At 28.4% G+C, this 20,785-nt stretch overlaps 3 protein-coding genes across 3 annotated transcripts; 1 reads left to right on the forward strand and 2 right to left on the reverse strand.

Annotated features, from left to right (window-relative positions):
• Positions 1 to 1,907: 1,907 nt before the first annotated feature.
• On the forward strand, positions 1,908 to 5,578 carry LOC107626060 (F-box protein At2g27310). The gene is made up of 2 exons (XM_016328841.3): positions 1,908 to 2,214; positions 4,355 to 5,578. Exon 2 carries the CDS (start codon positions 4,371 to 4,373, stop codon positions 5,493 to 5,495), a length of 1,125 nt encoding a protein of 374 aa, XP_016184327.1. The 5' UTR covers positions 1,908 to 2,214; positions 4,355 to 4,370; the 3' UTR covers positions 5,496 to 5,578.
• A 526-nt stretch (positions 5,579 to 6,104) lies between these two features.
• On the reverse strand, positions 6,105 to 6,557 carry LOC110269317 (antifungal protein ginkbilobin-like protein). Its single transcript, XM_021117083.1, has one exon. The coding sequence runs from the start codon at positions 6,555 to 6,557 to the stop codon at positions 6,105 to 6,107; it is 453 nt and encodes a 150-aa protein (XP_020972742.1).
• Positions 6,558 to 9,788: 3,231 nt separating this feature from the next.
• On the reverse strand, positions 9,789 to 14,741 carry LOC107627909 (aluminum-activated malate transporter 14-like). The gene is made up of 6 exons (XM_016330719.3): positions 14,357 to 14,741; positions 13,633 to 13,773; positions 13,023 to 13,298; positions 10,826 to 10,941; positions 10,579 to 10,722; positions 9,789 to 10,190 (listed from the first exon to the last, which is right to left on the reverse strand). The coding sequence occupies exons 1-6, from the start codon at positions 14,700 to 14,702 to the stop codon at positions 9,789 to 9,791; spliced, it is 1,425 nt and encodes a 474-aa protein (XP_016186205.1). The 5' UTR covers positions 14,703 to 14,741.
• Between the last annotated feature and the right edge of the window lie 6,044 nt (positions 14,742 to 20,785).

Raw genomic sequence — 20,785 nt, forward strand, 5'->3', positions numbered from 1 at the left:
CACCTAATTCGTGGACTTTGGCGGGTTTCGACGGGCGCGGGCGGGGCGGACTTCCCCGGCGGGCCAGCCATTTTGTTGGTTAGGGCTTTTTTTTTTTTTACAAATTTCTAGGATGTTATTGATCTACAAGAGGATGAAGATGATAATTGAAGATGTTTTTAAGTTATATTTTGGATTATATTTTATGTTTGATTTATTATAAACTTAAAGATGTTTAATTATATGTTTTGGACAATATTGGTTTTATTATTTTATTTCAAAAAAGCTAGTTTATGATTATCTTTATTACATATTTATAATTATAAAGGCTTTAATGTTTATGAATTTAGAAATTATAATTTTTTTCTGCTTTTAGAAATTAATAAATTTATTGAATTGAGTGTGAAATTATATATATTATTTAATATTTAATGGTTTTAGAAAAAGAGATTTGACGGGTTTGGTTCGCCAACCTATTGTTAGACGAGACGGGGAAGAAATTTAGGTGAGGCGGGGAGGGGCAGGATGGGGTGGGTTTTCCCGTTTGCCACTTCTAGTCGTAACTGAGGTGGGAGCTGCTTCTATCGGCATCGAACTACATCATCGTTGTTGAGTTCTTAGTTATGAGGGGGCTCTGCTCTTCCTCCTCTCTCTCTGCGACATGTTCCTCTCCTCAGCCACAACTACGATGATGACGACAACAATGGCTTCCCACGTCGTCGCTTTTTTCTCCTCTTCTTCCTTTTCTACAGCCTCTGTTTCTCACCCTCTCTTTTTTTATATCTACTTCTCTCCTAGTCGAATTCACGTTTTTTTCCTTCAACCGCGATGTTAACGGACGGTAGCAACATCACCTCTCTCCATTATTATCTCCCTCTTCTCTTTTTTCTTTTTCTCATTTCTTTTCTTGAGTAGTCTTCTCTTCTCTCTGTTTTCTTTTTTTTTCCTTCGTGTAGGTATGTGTGTTGGGTGTAAATTTAAGAAAATAGGATTATAACAATGTAGATGTATAGTGGTAATGATGAAATGAGAGGTGTGCCAGTGTACAATAAAAGATAATAGTAGTGGTGCAAACAGTTTGAGTGAGAAAGATAAAGAAAAGAGATAATGATGAAAAATATTTTTGTTTAAAAATAAAAAAAAATAATTTTAAAATAAAATTTGACGTTAGAGATGATTTTAAATATAAAAAATTTCTTAAAAATAATTTCAATTTTTGCCCCAAAATTTCTTAAAATTTTCTTTGACATTACAATATAAACTATATATTGTTGATTTTTACTGCTACTTAATAAATTGTTGTTACATAATTTAATTAGTTTTTTAGTAATAATTAGAATAACCATTATAAAATGGTCAATTTATTTGAGTGATTTGCAATCTCGTTATTTTTTGGATTTGAGTTTAAAAGGTAAAGTTGCGGCAGTTTATTACCTTCATTTTCTTTTTAAAATTTGTGACGGTTTTTAAACCGTCGTAATTATTTCATACATGATATTAAAATAAATCATAAAAGATTAGGCTGATAATTATTAAAAAAAAAAAAACTAAAGTGAGTCCATATAAAATTTTATAATGTAAATTAATTTCTTTTTCCATCATATTTGTCCACTCTTCATATTTTTCATTTTTGTTTTTTATTAAAATTTCTTGAAGTAAATGGATACAATTATAAATTTATAACATAAAGCACAAAATTTTACTTCGAGTATAAAATAATCTCTCTTTTAATTTGTTCTTTAATTGAATTTAGGTGTTTAGACATTTTGTTCATAAAAATATAGGAAGAATTTTTTATTAAAATGTTTTTATAACAAAAAAGATAAAAAAATAAATATATTGACAATCAAATAAAATTGTTGTCTGCTTTTCTTCTAGTACCCATAAAAATAAGTAAATAAATAAATAAATAAAATTGTTGTCACAATAAATGGAAAGCATAGTTTGCACGGCATTCACTGTAAATCGTTGACCTCAGAAAAACAATCTCATGTGGAAAGAAAAGAAGGGTTTAGAACAAGAACGTGAACTCACAGCATTCTACCTTCAAAATCGATCGTGACCCTTCAACCGATCCTTCAAACTACTCGTCAACTTAGCTCAAATCCCCTCTTTTCCTATCTGGGTTCCCTTCAAAATTTGATTTTTCCAATTCAATTCACCTGCTCCTCCTCCTATTCTGCCTGCTCTGTTTCCCCTGTTTCTGTTTGATTCACAGCATGTTTTGATATTTAGGTAAGTAAACACTTCTTTCTCTTTCTCTTGTGCTCTTGATTGTGCTGAATTTGGCATTGTTTTTGTTCACTGTCTCATTTTTTAGTTGCATTTCTCAAGTTTGTTTCTTTATATTTATTCCTTTTTGTTTCTATTTTCGGTTTTATTTTGGATTAATGGCAATATTTTTTCATTGATTTATGGTTGTTTCTGTGAAAGGGCTTAACTTTCTTCTGTAATAATCGTAGTAAAGGGTTGCAAAATGTTTATGAAGATTCTATTTTATGAACTAATGTATGTTGAGTTGTGAGCTGTGTTTGTGACCCACACATTTCATTAGTAGTTTCGATGCTTTTTTTGAGTTTATCATTGGCTTCTCTGAACAATAGTACAATATTATAGGAATTTTTGAGTTAGAGTTTGTTAGATGAAATTGGGAATTCCAGGAATGAAAATTAGTACTACTGAATTTTTGCTCCAATAAGAATTTACTATTTAACGCTTGAAATTCATTTCATTTTTTTCATGTTTCACACTTAAAAAGACCTAGATCATTTTAAGCGCCGAATTTCGCTTCAAGTAGGCCCTAGGATTCTTGGAACGTTTGGATTCCAAGAGGATATCTAAATCGATAGATCATAGATGATTGTTATGGAACTTTCCTAGTTTGTCTACTATGCTTCATAAGTTCATATGTTCTTGCTACTTGCTAGTACAGTCATGGTTAGGAACATCGAGCATTGAGCGCCTAAATTAGTTATTATAATCACTCATTCTATGCAATAATTTTCTGTTTCCTCTTAAACCCTGCTGTATGTGATACCAAATATTGTTACCAATTTAGTTTGTAGTGAAAACACTCTTCCTATCTTAACTGTATTACTTAGCTTATTCCTTAGTTGCATAAGAACAAGTTCTGATAGAGCTTCATGTCTTTGTTACTCGGCAATAGTAAACATGTTGCAAGATTCCCATGCAGATCTTTTGTAATTACAGTATCTGTTACTGCTGGTTTCCATTCATTTGATTCACAGTGAAGAACCCTTTTTGAATAATATTGTTATTTGGGATTGGCAATACCCCTATTTTGGTTTCTTGGGATGCTATAGCCTATAGGCCATGTGCTGCTTTTCCCAAAGGCCTGTTTGGTAATCGTCATGAGACAATAATACCGAGACACAACACATGTTTGGAGAAGGATATAGATACAAAAGTAGGCAAAATATTTCCGGACAAAATTTGTCAAATTTCTGTCAACTCAGAAACCGGGGATAGTAGAGATAGGGACAGGGACCTTTTCTTTTTCCGTCCTGTCTCTGTCTCTATTGTCTCAATGTTTCTGAATATTTTGTCCTAAGACATTTATCAAACACAATTTAGAATTTATATTACCCCTTTTGCCATCCCAATCTTTAGAAAGAACTCATTTGTCTTGGCTGTGAATTATAATATATACTTTAGGGAGTGAGTGGAAATTACATGAGATGAGCACTACATCCTGATTTTTTTTTTCCTCATAAATTTTCTGTATGTTGGGAAACCTATGTTTATAGGAACGTAAGATTAGATTTGGAGTATCTCTGAAGAAGTTATTTTGATATTCTAAGTTCTAAGATGTTAACTTTGGATTTGCGGATATTCACTTGATCTCCCCTGTGTTGTGTAGGTATGTATGCATGTTTTTAGGAAACTTTCTTTCATAATTTGGCCATGGCATGTGTTAGAAATGCTTGGAAAATGATGTAAATCTCTTGGTCTGATTGATGTTTCTATTTCAAACCCTTAAGTTCCAATGACGGTATTAAGCTATGTTCATGCTATTATAATGCTATGATGTTGAGGTCTTATGATTACAAGATGGGGATAACTATAGACTATAGTTACAAAATTTTTCGCTTAAATTTTATGAAACACATATATAGTAAAGTAAGCATAATTTTACAGGCATATACATTCCTGAAGTCATTATCAAAATTTGGATTGAGATAGTTGTTTGCTTTTTTTTTTTATCAGATAAACTAAGTCCCGATAGTCCTACCTTTATATGCCTGATTATCAACTAATAAATTTTTAGTTAATTTTTTTTATTATTCAAGAGAATGCAGGTTCTTTCATTTTTCTGTTATTATTATTATGCAATTTGATTGTGTTCCTTTGACAGGCTGCGGATTATAGCAATGTCAGTCGTGCCGGTTGATAGCATCCCTTCGTTGAATAGTGATCTCTTCTACGACATATTACGACGTCTTGATGGCCCTACCCTGGCTAGTGCAGCATGTACCTGTGCAGCTTTTTGTTCCATTTCAAAAGAAGAAAGTTTGTGGGAAAATGTGTGTTCATCTGTGTGGCCTGCAACCAACAGGGAAGATATCAAAAGCTTAATATCATCCATGGGGGGATTCAGAAAGTTTTATGCGGATTGTTTCCCACTTATAGTAAACAAGGAAGTTGCGGATTATCAAGAGAAGAACTTTCTTGAGTACCCGGATGATTGGACCGAGGCAGAATACTATGGTGATATGAATGAGTTCGAAAGCCTCTCTCCATCGGATTTCGTCTCTATAGTCGATATCAGATTCAAGGATAAGGCAATCTGCTCGAAAGTTCAATGGGGTGTCGGAGTTCCAAATGCTAATGGATATGATGGTTGGTTCTACAACTGCCCCTTTAGGATTGATCTCCTCACATATAGAGATGACGATAACAATGATGGTGTGGTTACCCTCTCAGTATCCGATGGTTTGCCACCGATTACATCAATGGAACGAGAAAGGAAAGATGGGAAACTTTGGCAAGAGCTTTTCGACGGTCTCCAATTAAGTTGGATCATGGTGAACCGTAAAATGAAGCAAGCTGCCAATCTTGCTAGCTGGAGACCTCTTGGCGGCCAAAGGCATTGGCCGACAGATAATGATTTCGTGATCAGGTTTGGCTCCGTTCTCCCTGCAACAGACATTCTTCCTTCACAAGTAGTAGAATGCATCCTTATAATGAAGTTTAGAGTGGTTAACACCGAAGAAGATGGCGTTGGAACGAAAGTTAAGCTAACCGAGTTAAGCATGCAATTGGAAGACATGGAAGGTGCTCATGTTAATGGAAGGAACAGTTTGCTTATTCTGAAGGAAGCACTTAGCTGTAGAAGGAGCAAGAATTATAGTGAAGTTCTTGAGTCTTGTCATTTGTACTCAAAAGTGCAGAGTGAGTTGAAGGAAGAGAAGATGAGGAATGAGAGTAGGTTGGATAGGCTTTGTATTCTAAGTGGCATTGCTGCTTTTATGACATTTTGGTACTGTGTTTTGTGAAATTATTATTATTATTTTGCCACTCTTCCATTTATACTATAATGAGCTAATAATATTGCTCATCAAGATGATCAATTTTAGCATATGCTCTTTTTTTTTTTTTGTGGTAAGGTATATATGATATTCACAATTTTATAAATCAAATGGACAATTTTTTCTTATCCATAATTCAATCCACATTTAAAAATATTTTGGACTGATCATTTTATATACCATGTGAAATGTGATCAACTCACTGTTGGGAGAAGTTCTACTAATTAGTAATTAGAGTTGTCACATTTAGTAAGAAAGTTACCCACAATTTTTTCAAGATATGAGTTCATAATGTGAGACTTTGTACATTCAAACTTGAAATAAAAAATATAAAGATTTTTAAGCCATTAAGCCCAAACTAGATAAACAAATAGAAATCAGAATGAGACTCAAGAAATGAATATGGCAAAACAATAATTTGAGTTGATATGGTCAACAAAGTAATCATTTAATTTATTATTATTTGTGGTACACATTACACAACCTCCTTATCCTTACAAAAGAAGCCTTAGCTTCTTCTATAATTGTAGGAAAAAGTTGTAAACCAAATCAAAGTTCTAACACTTGCACAATCAATTAATCATCAAATGGGTATTGTTCATACCTAATTGTACAATCATGAAGAACAGAACGAGCCCCTATTCTTTTCTCACATGAACTCAACATAGTAGTTTTTGCAACACCAAGACATGCTTTGCAATCAGAGGATGTTAGATTCGTCTTCTTCTTCAAGTTGTTGTTGTTGTTGTTGCAAGCAGCATGTCCATATGCAAATGCATTAGGGTAAGGTGAAATATTGTAGTAATCATAGTTTTTTTGTGTTGGTGTTACTTCCTCTAATTCTTCAAGAACATAGGATAAACTAATTGCAAAAGGGTCCCCAGAAGTGTATACACCAGAATTGCATAGAATAGTGGTGATGTTTGTGTTGGGAACACACTCACAAACACTACTACTCCATAATAATATTAAGCACAATATCAAACTAATTGTTATTGATGCTGCAAAGTTTGAAGCATTATTGATCATTTTTGCTATGATCTTTGATGACTTTTTTTTTGTTGTGGTTGTGTGTGTATAGGTTTTGTGAGTCTTATTATTTTGTCTATATTGGATATTTAATAGCCACTAGCTTTTGTTTTTTTTTGTTAGTTTAATTTTTTTGTTGTCCACGATATTTTTTGGTCCGACAGGTTAATAATTAATCTGTCGCGAATTTGAGTTCCATTCAATGATGTCGCTAGCTAATGAGTTGCTACATGCACAATGAAAAATTTGAATTCCCAACACTTATTTAAGTAGATCATTCGACCAACCCAAGTTGATTTTGTTAGCTTAATTAATAGTGGATTCTTCCATTAACTTTTAATTAAATATATGAAGGCCGGCCTTAATTTCCGAATGCATACAAAAGACATATGCTATACGCCTAAAGAAAATTATTAGTTTAATTTTGCATAATGTCCATTCATCTATACACACAAGAAAATATTTTCAGTTAATAATTTATCCATATATCATTGTTTAAGGTAATTTTATAACTGAATGATAATAATTGGAAAAACTACCAAAAGTACTCATGAAGTTTACGAACGCTGACAAAAATACCCATAAACTAAGGAAATTAATGCTGTACTCATGAAAGATGGGTTCCGTATGATAAAAGTATCCAAATCCTAATTTTTTGTTAATTTTTTAATAAAATTCCTAAACTACCCCACCCTAACCACATTCTACTGTCACTTCCTCTCTTCTCTTCTCTTCTTCCTCTCTCCTCACTTATCTCTCAAAAATCCTCACAGAGTCACTGAAACTCTCCTCCTACCTCCTCATTGCCGTCCGCCACCCACCTACTCCATTACCGCCAATCTCTTCCCTTCTCACTGCTTATCCCTCTCACTATTAAGGTGACTACAACACCTTCATCGCACACATGTGACCCAACCTGAGGAGAATGCTGCCGTGGCGCGCCTGCCGAGAAGAACATCGTCGTGGCGCGTCTGACCCAGCCGAGGAGAACATTGTCGTCGCACACGGCACACCTGAGAAGAGAGAGGCGTCGTGGTACTCTTGCATGCAGAAAACGGGTTTGGTAAAGAGAAATTAGAGAAGAAAGGGAGGCGACACTGTGAATAGAGGTTTTGCCATTAACGATGTTACAGTCCGCCGACAAAGAAAAATGTATTTCTTTTTTTTTAAATATTTTTATTTTATTTTTCTTCTTTTCAGAAAATGATTTAGTTACTACTAAAATGATACTGTTCTTTTTTTTTAAATCTGCTTCTATTTTTTATGAAGGTTGAGATTGATTTACAGAAGATCCAGTTGATGGCTACTTCTACTTCTGATTTTTGCTGAAATAAATTTTAAATTGGATGAATGGATTTGTTGATTTTTTATGGTTGATGGCTTTTTCTATTTCTAGTTTTGCTAAAGTGAATTGAAATTGGATGAATGAATTTGAAAATTTTTATGTTTTGAGTATTTTTTTGTGTTTGATTAATTTAGTTTGGGTATGGTTTATAAACTTATGAGTGAATCGGTTGAGGTCCGATCCTCTACCACCGCCACCACTACCATTAATTTCGGTCTGGTTTGTTGTAGGAGTAGTTTTGGACTACATGGTAAGAGTTGGTGCAAATTGAGTTATGAAATGTTAAAAAAGTGAGTTGAGGTTGAGTGTATGGTAGTTTAGGAATTTTATTAAAAAATCAACAAAAATTTAAGATTTGGATACTTTTGTCATACGAAACCCATCTTTAATGGGTACAGCGTTAATTTCCTTAGTTTATGGGTACTTTTGTCAGCGTTCGTAAACTTCATAGGTACTTTTGGTAGTTTTTCCGATAATAATTTATAATATTTCAATTTTCCTGAATAGCATTTCCTTTCTATCCAATAAAAATCAGATAAAAATCCACTTCAAATCTATTTAAGATATGCACTTGCTTGTATCACTTTATTTTAGCGTAATGCTAGGTAGACAAAAAAAAAAAGCAAGAACTTGCCTTATTTAGCATTCATTAATTGTCGCAACAATTAATGAATGCTAAATAAGGCAAGTTATGGCTGTTTTTAGCTAATTTTCTTTGGTTACCAAACATTTCCGTTATTTTAAACGTACAAAAGTTCGTTGTAACGAACGGAATACACAATTTACGGTGAAAACTCAGGTATAGTCAACTTTGTAGTTAAGAGCTGTTAAATAATTTCAATGATTTGACTAAATTTTTATTTAATGACTCTCAGTTATCAACTTCATGTGAAATTGACTGTACCTGAGTTTCCACCAAAATTTATATAAGTGCCTTTGACTTGTATTTTTATTTTCTGTTTTTAATTTTTAGTAGTTTTTATTTTTAATTTTTTATAAAAAAATAAAATAAGAGTAAAAACTAAAAAAAATAATTTTTTTATTTTTTTTAAAAAATTTTAAAAACAAAAAATATTAAAAATAAAAATAGAAATAAAAACACAAATTAAACGCACTCTAAAATTTTTATCACTACATCTTTCTAGAATTCTTTTTTTTTTAATATCTTCTTTTTTTATATCCTTAAAGCAATAACTAATTAAAGCTCTAAATAATTTGAAGGAATTATATATAACTCAACGATCGTACTTTAGGGATATAACAACTAGATTCATATATATTTAGATTTAAGGACAGTAGTTTACTTGGCTCATTTCACCTTATAAAAGTGACTATTCATTTAGATTACCCACTCAAGGATAATGAAAAACACATTGGTTCCAATTTCATATGCTAAAAATAATGGCAAATTAAAAAGCTAATATAGCATATTATTATGTGCATAGTACTTTTTCCAATTTAATCAACATATATAGTAAAGTTGCGTTTAGAAGGAACTGAGATTAAGAGATAGAAATTAGAAAATATAAGTTGAGAGATAATTAAAGACTAAATTAAGACTTTGTATTGTATTGATATAAAATGTACTGAACTAAATTATGTCTAAATATCATATTTAGTTTAAAATAAATATAAAAATTAAGGGGTAGATTGAAATTTAAAAAATTAATTGAAAATAATTTTTTAAAAAAATGTTATTAAAGTTTCAATCTCAAATTTTAAAAATTTCAGTCTTTTTTCTCCATTTTTTAAAAATATATTAAAGGTACTGAAATTTGTGTCCAAAAATTAAAATTTCAATTTCAATTTCTTCTCCACTAAATACAATATTAAATTTCAATTTCTCAATTTTCAGTAGTATCTGAAAACAAACACTGACTAAGAAACTAGAGTTGAATATGTGTAGGAAAGCCAGCAATATCTCCAAGTTGTTCCACCACTTTGGTCAACTCCTCTACCTTGTTCACAACCTCCTTGAGCAAGAACAAGAAGCTAGCAGTTGCAAGTGATGCATCATCATCATCATCATAACAATTATTATTCTCATCATTATTATTAAGCATTGATGTTGATATCTTCTTGGATGTGGAAATAATCATCTTAACCACCATGCTTATCTCTGATCTTGATGCCTTTAACTTAGTTGAGATTTGAGAAGCATGAATCTTCCTCATTTGTTTCATGCTTTCTCCAAGTTCCTTTAGACTCCACACAATATTTGACCCAATTGCTTCAAAACATGGTTCAATTACTTGGATTGTTTCACTCCATGATTGCAATTCCATGGGCTACAAATTTAACACCATTCAACCCAAAATATATACTAAGTCTATTATATCGTTTTTTTACAATATTACTATATAAGACTTATATTATTATTATATTTTTATTAAATGTTAATAAAATTTTTAAAAAATATTACTAAAATTCTTTAGTAATATAGAATATATTTAATATTATTTTTTAATTATTAACAAAAGTCAAATATATAATAGTAATATATATATATACACACGTGTGTCATCATTTCATCAAATTTAAAAGTCATATAAATATATGAATTTAATTAAATAATTATGTAGAAAATTATATAACCTGTGATTTTATCGGTGAATCAAAATTAAATTATATATATTACTACATATATGTGCATGCAAATTTAATTTGTTAACCTACCTTTTTTGAGGTTTGGAGGCACCTTCCAAGAACAAGAATAATTGCAGCCAAATCCCGATTAACCTCTCCAATCTTTAGGTAATTTTGCCAAGGGTACGAGTATCCAAATTTTCCATGCAAGGGCTCCCACTTTGCATAATTTGCCTAAAAACACAAGTATTTTTTTATTATTATTACTACACTTAATAATTAAGAGAATAGTGGATAATATAATATAGAAACACATGATTATTCCATAAGTATGTACCAGTAACTCATCCTTTGACTTGGAGTTCAACAAAGTCTTGCAAAAAGTGAAGTTGGTACTGTTGATGGCCTCATTTTCTTTTTCGTCAGCAAATCTCATATAATCCTCCACACACCCTACAATAAAATTTGAAAGCTAAGATCAAAACTTTGTGTTTAATAATAAGCTAGCTCAGCTATTTGTTTTTCTTGTTTTTATATTAATACATGTTATATAGTATATTTAACGGTAAATTTTTGTCTCTAATAATATTTGTGATTTTATTCAAAAATATTTCTAATGTTTAATTTCATTTAAATTTGTTCTTACGTTTTTTATTTGTGTTAAAATTATTCTTAAACGTTAATTCCATCTAAACTGTTACAGATGAAATTAAAAATATTTAAAAATAATTTTAATATAAATAAAAAATATTAGACATAAAATAAAATAAATTAAAAATGCTAATACAAAATTAAGTTTATATTTTACAGACGATAGAAAATAAAAAAATGTTTTATCCTATATTTAATCAATGGTGATTTGTTCAATACCCAATTAATTTGAGGGTATTACATACTTTTTTTTACATGTTCCAATTAATTGGTGATAAGTGTATTCATTAATTTCAATAAGTAAATGAATTTTTAATTTTTAAAAATAAAAAATAATGAATTTAATACATATATTAAATACTTTATATATACATATCTTAATACAGTGTACATACATTTAATTATAAAAAATAATTGATCGTTCTTAAGAGAAATTTGTTATGTTGACAACTTTAAATGGAAGAACGGTAAAAAAAAAAAACGATCGATTATTTTGGGTTCCAACAATAAAATTGGCGACTTTGAATTGAAGAACAGTAAAAAGAACGATGAATTGTTATGGGTTACAAGAACAAGATCGACGACTTTCGAAGATTAGAAGGAGGAAAAAGAAGGTATATCTTGAGAGCGAAGGAGAAGGAAGAAGACGAAAACGAATTTTTTCTGTGAATATAGAAACGAGAAGAAGACGAAATTAGATGAAAAGAATTAGGGTTCTATGTTCTTCCCTCTTTCTCCAGCAGCATATACAACGGCCCAATTCTAATTCTTTTTTTTCTTTTAAATAATTTATTTAAAATTTACCATATATGGTGGTTTGATTTAACCAGAGTTAAATGTATGTACACTTTATTAAGATATGTATATATAAAGTATTTAATATATGTATTAAATTTATTATTTTTTCTTTTTAAAAATTAAAAACTCATTTGTTGATTGAAATTAATAAATACACTTATCACCAATTAATTAGAACATGTAAAAAGAATATGCAATACCCTCAAGTTAGTTTTTGGTGAGAACACATAGTATTATTTCACTATGTATGTTACTATATGTGCTGGAATTCCTTTTTATCAATTCTAGTACCCCTCTTTTATTGCCCCCTCTTTTTTCTTCTAATCTAATCCTTTTTTCTTCGTTGTATTTAATAGAAGTAATAGAATTATTGGGGTAATGATCAATAATTTCAGTTTTATTCTATTCTATATCTATATGGATATTAAACTCCCAGCAACAATCACTTTTTTGAGATGGAATTGACGATTTAAATTTGAGTATTAAATTCGATTCCCACCTTTTTTGTTTCTTCCTAACAGATATTTCCTATACGGAATTAGTAAAAAAATTTCATGTGATTCGATTGGGTATCGAAAAAATCACCTTAATCAATACTAATATGAACTCATTTTTAATATCAGAGAGGATCCCATGCAATGGCCCATGGGCCACATCCACTTATATAAGTTCCCTTGAAAGCTAACATATATATCAAGTAATTTTAGTATGTTTATGTTTATAGCGTTTATATGTTATTAAAATTAAAGTTATTATTTATTTTATATTTAAAAAAAACAATAATATTTTTTAAAAAGTATTGTTAAATAATAAAAAATATTATTTTAATTTTAACAATACTTTTAAAATATCATAATTACAGCAGTTATAATTATAACATAAGCATATTAAAATGATTCTATATATTATATATATGATTGTTTTTCTTTTTTTATTTGGTTATATATATAAAAGGTTTTAAGGTTATATGCAAAGTGTATGTTAGGCTGTCTTGTTTTGAAATTAAAAAAAAAAAAGGATATTCAGAACATAAAATTAATAATATTATTGTATTTTAAATTGTCAAAGTCCTTCTATATATGTACCTTGGATTGCATTGGCGAGTTGTTGAAAGGTTGAGTGAGTGGAATCATGAAATTCATTGCTGGCCCAAAGAGGAAACAAGAAGCAGCTCACAGAAATGCAAATGATGAAACCAATCACAATTGTTAAGAGACGATCACGTGCTATTTCCCAAACTTGTTGTTCGTCACGCACCACAGACACCAATACAAGGTTTAATGTCAGAATGAATATCATCACCCCATAATCATATCTTCTCTTTATACTTGGAATCATTCTAAAATATGTTGCAATTGCTCCTGAAATTAATTACTTTTCAGTGGTTTCTCTAATGATTAATTAGGATCAAACTTAAATTTATTATTGAACTGGAAATAACTGAATTAAGTTTGACTAAATAGTAGTACAATTGCAATTTTAGTGTTTTGTCAAATTTGGCTTTAATCGAATGAAAATTAAAATCAGTCACCAATTATAGGTTATTGAATTGAATGTAAATAAATTTAATTGTTGGTTTATTATAAATTAGATTATTTTAGTGTCTAATTATTTAATTAAAAAAACATATAAATCAATACTATAAATATAGATAATAATAAAACAAATCATATAATATATTAATCTAAAACTTACCAAAGATGAATATACAAATTCCAATGATAATGGAGTTGCCAACCCCACCGAGCTTTTGAGCCAAAATTGCTGCTATGCAACCTAGTCCACCTCCTACTATAGTTCCCATTCCACGGTTTAAACCCTTACCAAGTGTAGCTCCTGCTTGAATATCAATCAATATAATAATCAAAATACAAACTACAAAGTATAATTTCTTTGCTCCAAAGCCATATATAAGTAAAAAGGTTAAGCAGGAAAGTGAGCTATGATGGCAAGAGTCAATGATGAGTTGGTGTATATCTATGTAAAATATATTTTTTTTGTCACTAATGTGTATAATATTTTTTTAAAATATTTGTAACATTTAGTTTTATTCAATTTTGTTTTTAATGTTTTTGATTTATTTAATTTTATTTTTAACGTTTTTTTAATATATCAAAATTATCTCTAAAAATTTTAAATTTTGTCCTTAATATTTTACATTAAGTTAACGTCCAGAAATAATTTTGACAAAAATAAAAAATATTAAAGACAAAATTAAATACAACTAAACATTAAAGGATATTTTTAAAAAAATCACAAACATTAGAAATAAAAAATATACTTTAATTTAACCTTTATAATAATATTTTAAATTTCTGACACACATAAGTAAATGAATAAATTGATTATTCAACTAATTTAAATTAGTTTAATATATAATGATAATTAACTTATTGTGTTAGACTAATTAATTAAGTACCTGCAGAGAATTCAAAGATGACAACAACAGTCATGATAGCCCACATTGCATTTTCTCCAACTTGTTGATAGAGAGGATCCAAGAGGTAAAGAAGTGAAACCAAAACAAGCGAGATTCCAACTTTGATGCTATGAATCATGTTCTTAGTTTCTTGCTCACTAAGATGGGAGAATGAAGGGAAGATTGGAACAAAAGACATGTTGAATTTCTTTTCTTTAACATGGGAAATAATGGTTGGAAATGATGGAGAAAATGGGAATGTTTTATTGTTGTTGTTCTTCTCTTTGTTATGAACAACCTTTTCTTCTTCATTATTGGTAATGGATATAACATGAGTTGATTCCATTTTTTGGATTTCTCCTTTTTTTTTTCTTGTGTACTTTGATGAATTAATAACAAGCTAAGCTCTAGCTAACTCTTGGAGAGAGGGTCTATTTATAATATGCAAAGAGTAGACACTCTAGTGATGCATTAAATTATTGGAAAATTTTCAAATGTACCGTCGTATCGGTGTCTATTTTTTATAATTAAGATCAACGGTTAAAAATTACTGATAAATCGGTATGACAATACACCTAAAAATATTTCCAAACTATTGATGTGCATATAAAAAAGTGGATACTACCCAAGAGAATTATATATTAATAAAAAAAAGGACAACATCAAATGATGAAGTAGGAAAATTGATGAAGTTTAGGTATAAAAGGTTTTTTGTTAAGGTTCAAAAATGATTTTAACAATATATATAATATATTCATATGTTTTCTCTTATATATAATTATTTATATATTTTTTATTAATTTAATTTTTAAAAAAACTAATTCATTATATATACTTGAGCCAATCATATTATTATTAAAGTCTCAATGGGTTAATCAATTATTGCACTCATCGTCTGTGCCATTTCTTCAATTTTGAAAAATATAAAATAAACTTTATCAACACAAAATAAAATATGTATACATATTTTTTGAATAAATATAAAGAATTAATTTTTTAATTAATTAATATTAATAAATATTTTTATTATAAAATTACTTTTTAACTCTTATTTTTAAGAAGGTTGATGACTTAAAATTTAAAATTTAAAATTTAAAATTTAAGTTATAAAAATTTTGGATATAAAATTTAAAATAAAAAATAATTTTAAAATATTGACAAATATATATTAGCCAAAATAGATTAATTAAGGATTGGTTTGGATTAGCTTTTTAAAAAAAATTTAAATTTTTTAATTTTTTTAAAAGAATTTTTTAATAGAAACAACTATTTTATATTTAAAAGACTTTTTTTTAAAAAAAAATTAGATATAAAAAACAATTTTAATTTTATTTGGATAAAATAAAAAGAAACAACTTTTTTTATTTAAATTACATAAAAGAACAAAATAAAAACATACAATTTATTACTAGCATGTTTCAATTCCTAATACATGCCACTAATATATTAAAATATAAAGCACTATACAATTTTATTTAGCAGTCTAATATTTTTATATAGCTACTATATCTATTTGTTTAGTTTAATTATATAAATAAAAAATATAAATAGATACATATTTATATATAAAATACTAATGACGCATATCTTGCGGTAACTAATCTCTTATGTGATTTTTTAATTCTTCCATTATAGTCATTAGTATTATCATCACCATCATCTTTTTTTTTTAATGTCTTCTCTCTTTGAGATATCTTCAAATTGCTCAAGGATATTAACATTATTTGAGTCTATTTTTTTTATATAGTTGTGTAGAGCAAAATAAGTCTATAAGATTTGAAACTGAGTCTTGACCTTAAAATTAGTCATATTTTGTAAAAAAAAAATTTCTTGCTTTGCAAATTCCAAAATTTCGTTCAATAATAATCTTCAGATTTAAATGATAATAGTTAAAAATCTCATCACATGATCTAAAAAGAAAATTTTGTAATTTAAATGATGTCCTATACTCAGGAAGATGATATTTTGTATTCCTATAAGGTCCTAAAAATATTTTAAGTCAAATTTAAATTAGTTTAATAATATGTATATATCTTATATAATTAATTAAAAGTATAAGTAAAATTAATAATAAAATGCAATAAGATACAATAATAATTTGAAGATTGACTTCTAGTTTGACGTTATATTAACCATGCATGGTTTAAGAGATTCATTTGGCTTTTGCAAAAACCATATATATTCACGTATTGCACCATAAAACCTAAGATGGCAGCACCAATTAATTTTGGTTTTATCCAAACAACACTGTTTCTTTTTAAATAGTCGACATAAACAAAATCCAAAGAATACATATATAAACTGCATAGGATTGAATATGAATATTTAATTTAAATTGAATAGAATGAAGATGATATACCTATAGATAAAAAAACATAAAATTAATGACGAGCAATTTTAGAATGTGTTTTGTTCTAAATTAAAATGAAGACAGATGTAGGAAATATGAAGGGAATATATAAATATAAATGTAGAGAGAAATTAGGATATGGAGTTTAGAATTTAGAGAAAAAATAAAATTTAAAAAAAAATTGAGGATTTGGAGAGAAAATTAGAATTAAGGGTATAAATTATAATTACTAATAATTATGATAAAGGATATTTTTGGTAAAGAAAAGATTTAAAAATTGCTTACTTCTGCTTTTTTTAAAAAACAATGTGTTATTGACTTTTAGAAAAAATAAATTATTTATTTTTTAATAAAAATACTTTTTAAAAAAATAATATTCAAACATGTTTAAAATAAAAAAGTACTTTTTTAACAAAAAAAAAAAAATCCAAACTAACACTAATAACTATCTAATTAAACTCATATTATTTACTCTTAAATTTAAAGTGGACTACGTATTAAAGTGCTAAAATATGAAGTTGTTCATATATATATTTACACACAATAATAATTTAGTTAATAAACTTTTGGAGAAATGGTTCATAATATATTCACATAAAGGACCGTGCTAAACATCTCAAAATGAATTCAAATTATAAAACTTACTTGAGACTCAATAGCTTAAAATTTTCTCTATGCATGCTATTCTGTCTCATCACTATATTCGAAATTCCACAAATAGGAAACAACCTAAAATTTTAAAATTGCTATATATAAAATAAACCGTGTTGAATCTGCGTACAGAGATATTCTTTTTCATGCATCATATCATATATTGAAATAAACCATAGAGGGACAGAGACAGTTAGGTTCATCCGTGGCCCAATTTGCTTCCCACTACGCTTGAAGAAATTACCATAAATCAAACAATATAGTTATTAATTATAACAACTAATTATCCTTTGTGCTAAATATTTTTTTTATTTTTCATAATATCTCCCAATCTAATAAATTAATGACTAATTTATTATGAATTAAAATTTTATATAAAAATTTATGCACAACACAAAATTTAAACACTCAATACTTGTTTACGCGAACAAAGCCGTCATTATTAATTATTACAATGATAATAAATAGTGACCTAAGTGGAATTCATATGCACTAGCACAAAGTAATGGTACGGATTTCGGTATGGTGCATATAATTACTTTATTATCATTATATATTTTTACGTGTCCCTCACAATAACACTTAAATTCTTTATTTTTATTCTTTGCTATATATGTCTTCTATTATTCACAAATTTAATGTTTATGTAATTTAGTGTACATATAATACATTACCATTACTACTCTTGATTTATCCAATTGGTTTATTGCTAATAAATAACATACATGCGTGCCTATGTTTTCAGTAGAGCGATTTCTATTTTCTCTTATTTTTAATAATTTCTTCCATTCGTTAATTTACATTACTCATTGATCATTTTTAGGGGTTTTTAATTATCGGTCCCACTACGTTATCAACAGCATTTCTGTCAACTTCTGCCAACTCTTATTTATAATTGTGTTTAATGAAAGTATTTTTGTGGATGTGTCTAATAAAAATGTCTTTTTTATGGTTGTGTTTAATAGAAGTGTCTTTATAGATATATTTTTTGAATGTGTCTTTTTATATATGTATTTAAATATAATAATTAATTATTATTGACAATAAATTAGCAGATAATATGTTGGTACCTTATACTTTTTCTTTAATTATATTCTTACATTATTTATGCCTATTAAAAGAGTACATAACTACATAATTACAAAATATAATATAGAAGAGTTTTTTTTATATAATTTTAATATATAAAGATAATTTTTTAAAAGTAACGTACCAAGTTCCGCGTATGCTTCTCTTTTTTTCTTTTACGTCAAAAAGTGAGTAAGTAGCTTCAACATTTTGCTCCTTCCTTCCAACTTCGTATCCATTACTTTTGAGAGTAATAATAATTTATAGTCCTAGAGTGATGAAGACCGCATGATCAACATAGCTAGTCAAGGCACTACACATGAATATGATGTTATAATATTATTATAGGAGAAGTAGTAGAGAAAATTGATTTGTACTACTATGCAGTGTTTATTACATACGGTAGTATTAATTCGTTAACATTAATCAATGTAAGTCTTGTTTAACTTAAAATATTTTAACTCAATCGCCAATAACCTAAAATCTTTTTCCCTCTTTTTCTTTTCTGCTCGAAGTCTTATTATAGATGTTTTTACGAGAAGAAAACTTTAAAGTAATAGTTGAGTTATTTATGTGTAATTGTAAAATTATATATGTTACAGTGGTAGAAATAATTACTGATATAATTTATTAGATTAGGGTATATACGTTATATTTTTGGGTATAACTTTTTTTTTTTTAATTTTGAATTAACACAGAATGTTTGCTTTTCTTATTATTTTTTGTTATAGATGTCTTTATGAATATTTCTTCATGAATAATATCATGATATCACTCTTTTCAAAAGCTTAAATTGATAATAAAAAACAATATGAATAATGATTATATTTTTAACATTAACAAGAATATTTTTTGGATTTGTTTGATTTTTTTTTGTATAGACCTTTTTTTCTTTTTATTTGTTTTATTCATTTTTTTTCTCTTTTAGAGTTTATGATTATTAATGATGGAACTCTAGATTTTTTGAACATAAAATTCTGATACCATATTATTATATCACTTTTTTTAAAATTTATACAAATAAAAAAGATAACATGAATAATTATATCTTTAACAAATAATTATGTGCAAAAGCTACGACAAACATGTGCATAAGCGAGAAGCACATTAATGTTGTGTGCACGTTTAAATTAGTCTTTATTTAATAAAGAAGATTAAATTTTCTTTTTTAAGCACAACGCGAATAATGGGTTGCACTACTTTAGATTTATTAAAACAAAAAATATTCAATTTTATTGATATACTATAATTCTAGGCTCTCACCTTCCATCTTTTTCTCTTTTTGTCGCAATCATTTCTCTTCCTCTTCTCTATCGCACCATTACCGATGTACCTCACCGCCACTGTCATCGTCTGAAGAAGCAATGCATCGCCTATATGTTCTCTGCAATCGATGCCGCTACTGCAGCTTTTTTCTTGTGTCGTGTCACCTGCTCTCAACATTACCGCCGTACCTTTTTCTCCCATGGAATTGGGGTATAGTACCCTTTGGGTGCAGGAGCCAAGCAATTCAAGCCACAAACTTTTTCGGGGCAATAGTGTTGGAATCTCTCTCCTTTCTCAGTAGAAGGAAGCTTCTTAATTCCTTTTTCGTTATCCATACATGGTATATACTCGCTCATATTCCACGGGTTGCCACTGTGCGCCTTCTTCTCCCCTTCGTGATGTCGCACCATTGCCGAAACAGAGGCCTTATTCCACCGCTGTTCTAACGCTGCACCTCTGTGCTTGCTTGCACGCTGTTGTGTCGTGTCTTTGCCACTTTCATCGCGTGCCGCTTTATTTCATTTATCCAAATGGTATGATCCAAATAAACATCCACATCTTAGTGAAAAGAACTAATCATCCGCATATATAGTAAAATGAACATCTTACTTAATATGTGCATGCAGAATAAAAAAATCAAATAAAATACTAAGAATATACTCACATAAATATCCACTTTAAAATGAAAAAAACCATCCGCATATATAATAAAATGACAGCAGCTGCAGAGACACCAGAATTGCGATACAACAGTGGCAACGGTAGCACACGATTGTGAGAGAGCGATTACGGCAAAAAAAAATATAATTAAATCTAATTAATTTAAAATTTAATTTTTAAAATTAAAATTAACTTTTCTATTTTAAACTATTATTTACGTTATTAAAAAAAAAAAAACATTATTCCCCCTATACCTTCTCTATTATGAATTACAGTGTTAATTCAATAGGCATCAATAGCTCCTTAATTGTATACATAAAGAAGAGTCTTGTACAACTTGTAGTAACTACTTTCCTAATTTTCTATGTGATGATATACTTGAATAATTATAATTCTAACATTTTTCTTCTAATATAAACATGTTCTCTCTGCCA

Source organism: Arachis ipaensis, chromosome B2, assembly GCF_059453495.1.
Source record: "Arachis ipaensis isolate K30076 ecotype BB chromosome B2, ASM5945349v1, whole genome shotgun sequence".
In the NCBI taxonomy this organism is placed as follows: domain Eukaryota; kingdom Viridiplantae; phylum Streptophyta; class Magnoliopsida; order Fabales; family Fabaceae; genus Arachis; species Arachis ipaensis.

Bases quoted from the DNA above. Each gene is read 5' to 3' on its own strand.
- LOC107626060 (XM_016328841.3), top strand. From the start codon at position 4,371: ATGTCAGTCGTGCCGGTTGATAGCATCCCTTCGTTGAATAGTGATCTC.
- LOC107627909 (XM_016330719.3), bottom strand. From the start codon at position 14,702: ATGGAATCAACTCATGTTATATCCATTACCAATAATGAAGAAGAAAAG. The intron at 13,774-14,356 runs GTACTTAATTAA...ATATTCAAGCAG, and splicing joins CATCTTTGAATTCTCTGCAG to GAGCTACACTTGGTAAGGGT. The intron at 10,191-10,578 runs GTAGGTTAACAA...TTAAATTTGTAG, and splicing joins GCCTCCAAACCTCAAAAAAG to CCCATGGAATTGCAATCATG.
- LOC110269317 (XM_021117083.1), bottom strand. From the start codon at position 6,557: ATGATCAATAATGCTTCAAACTTTGCAGCATCAATAACAATTAGTTTG.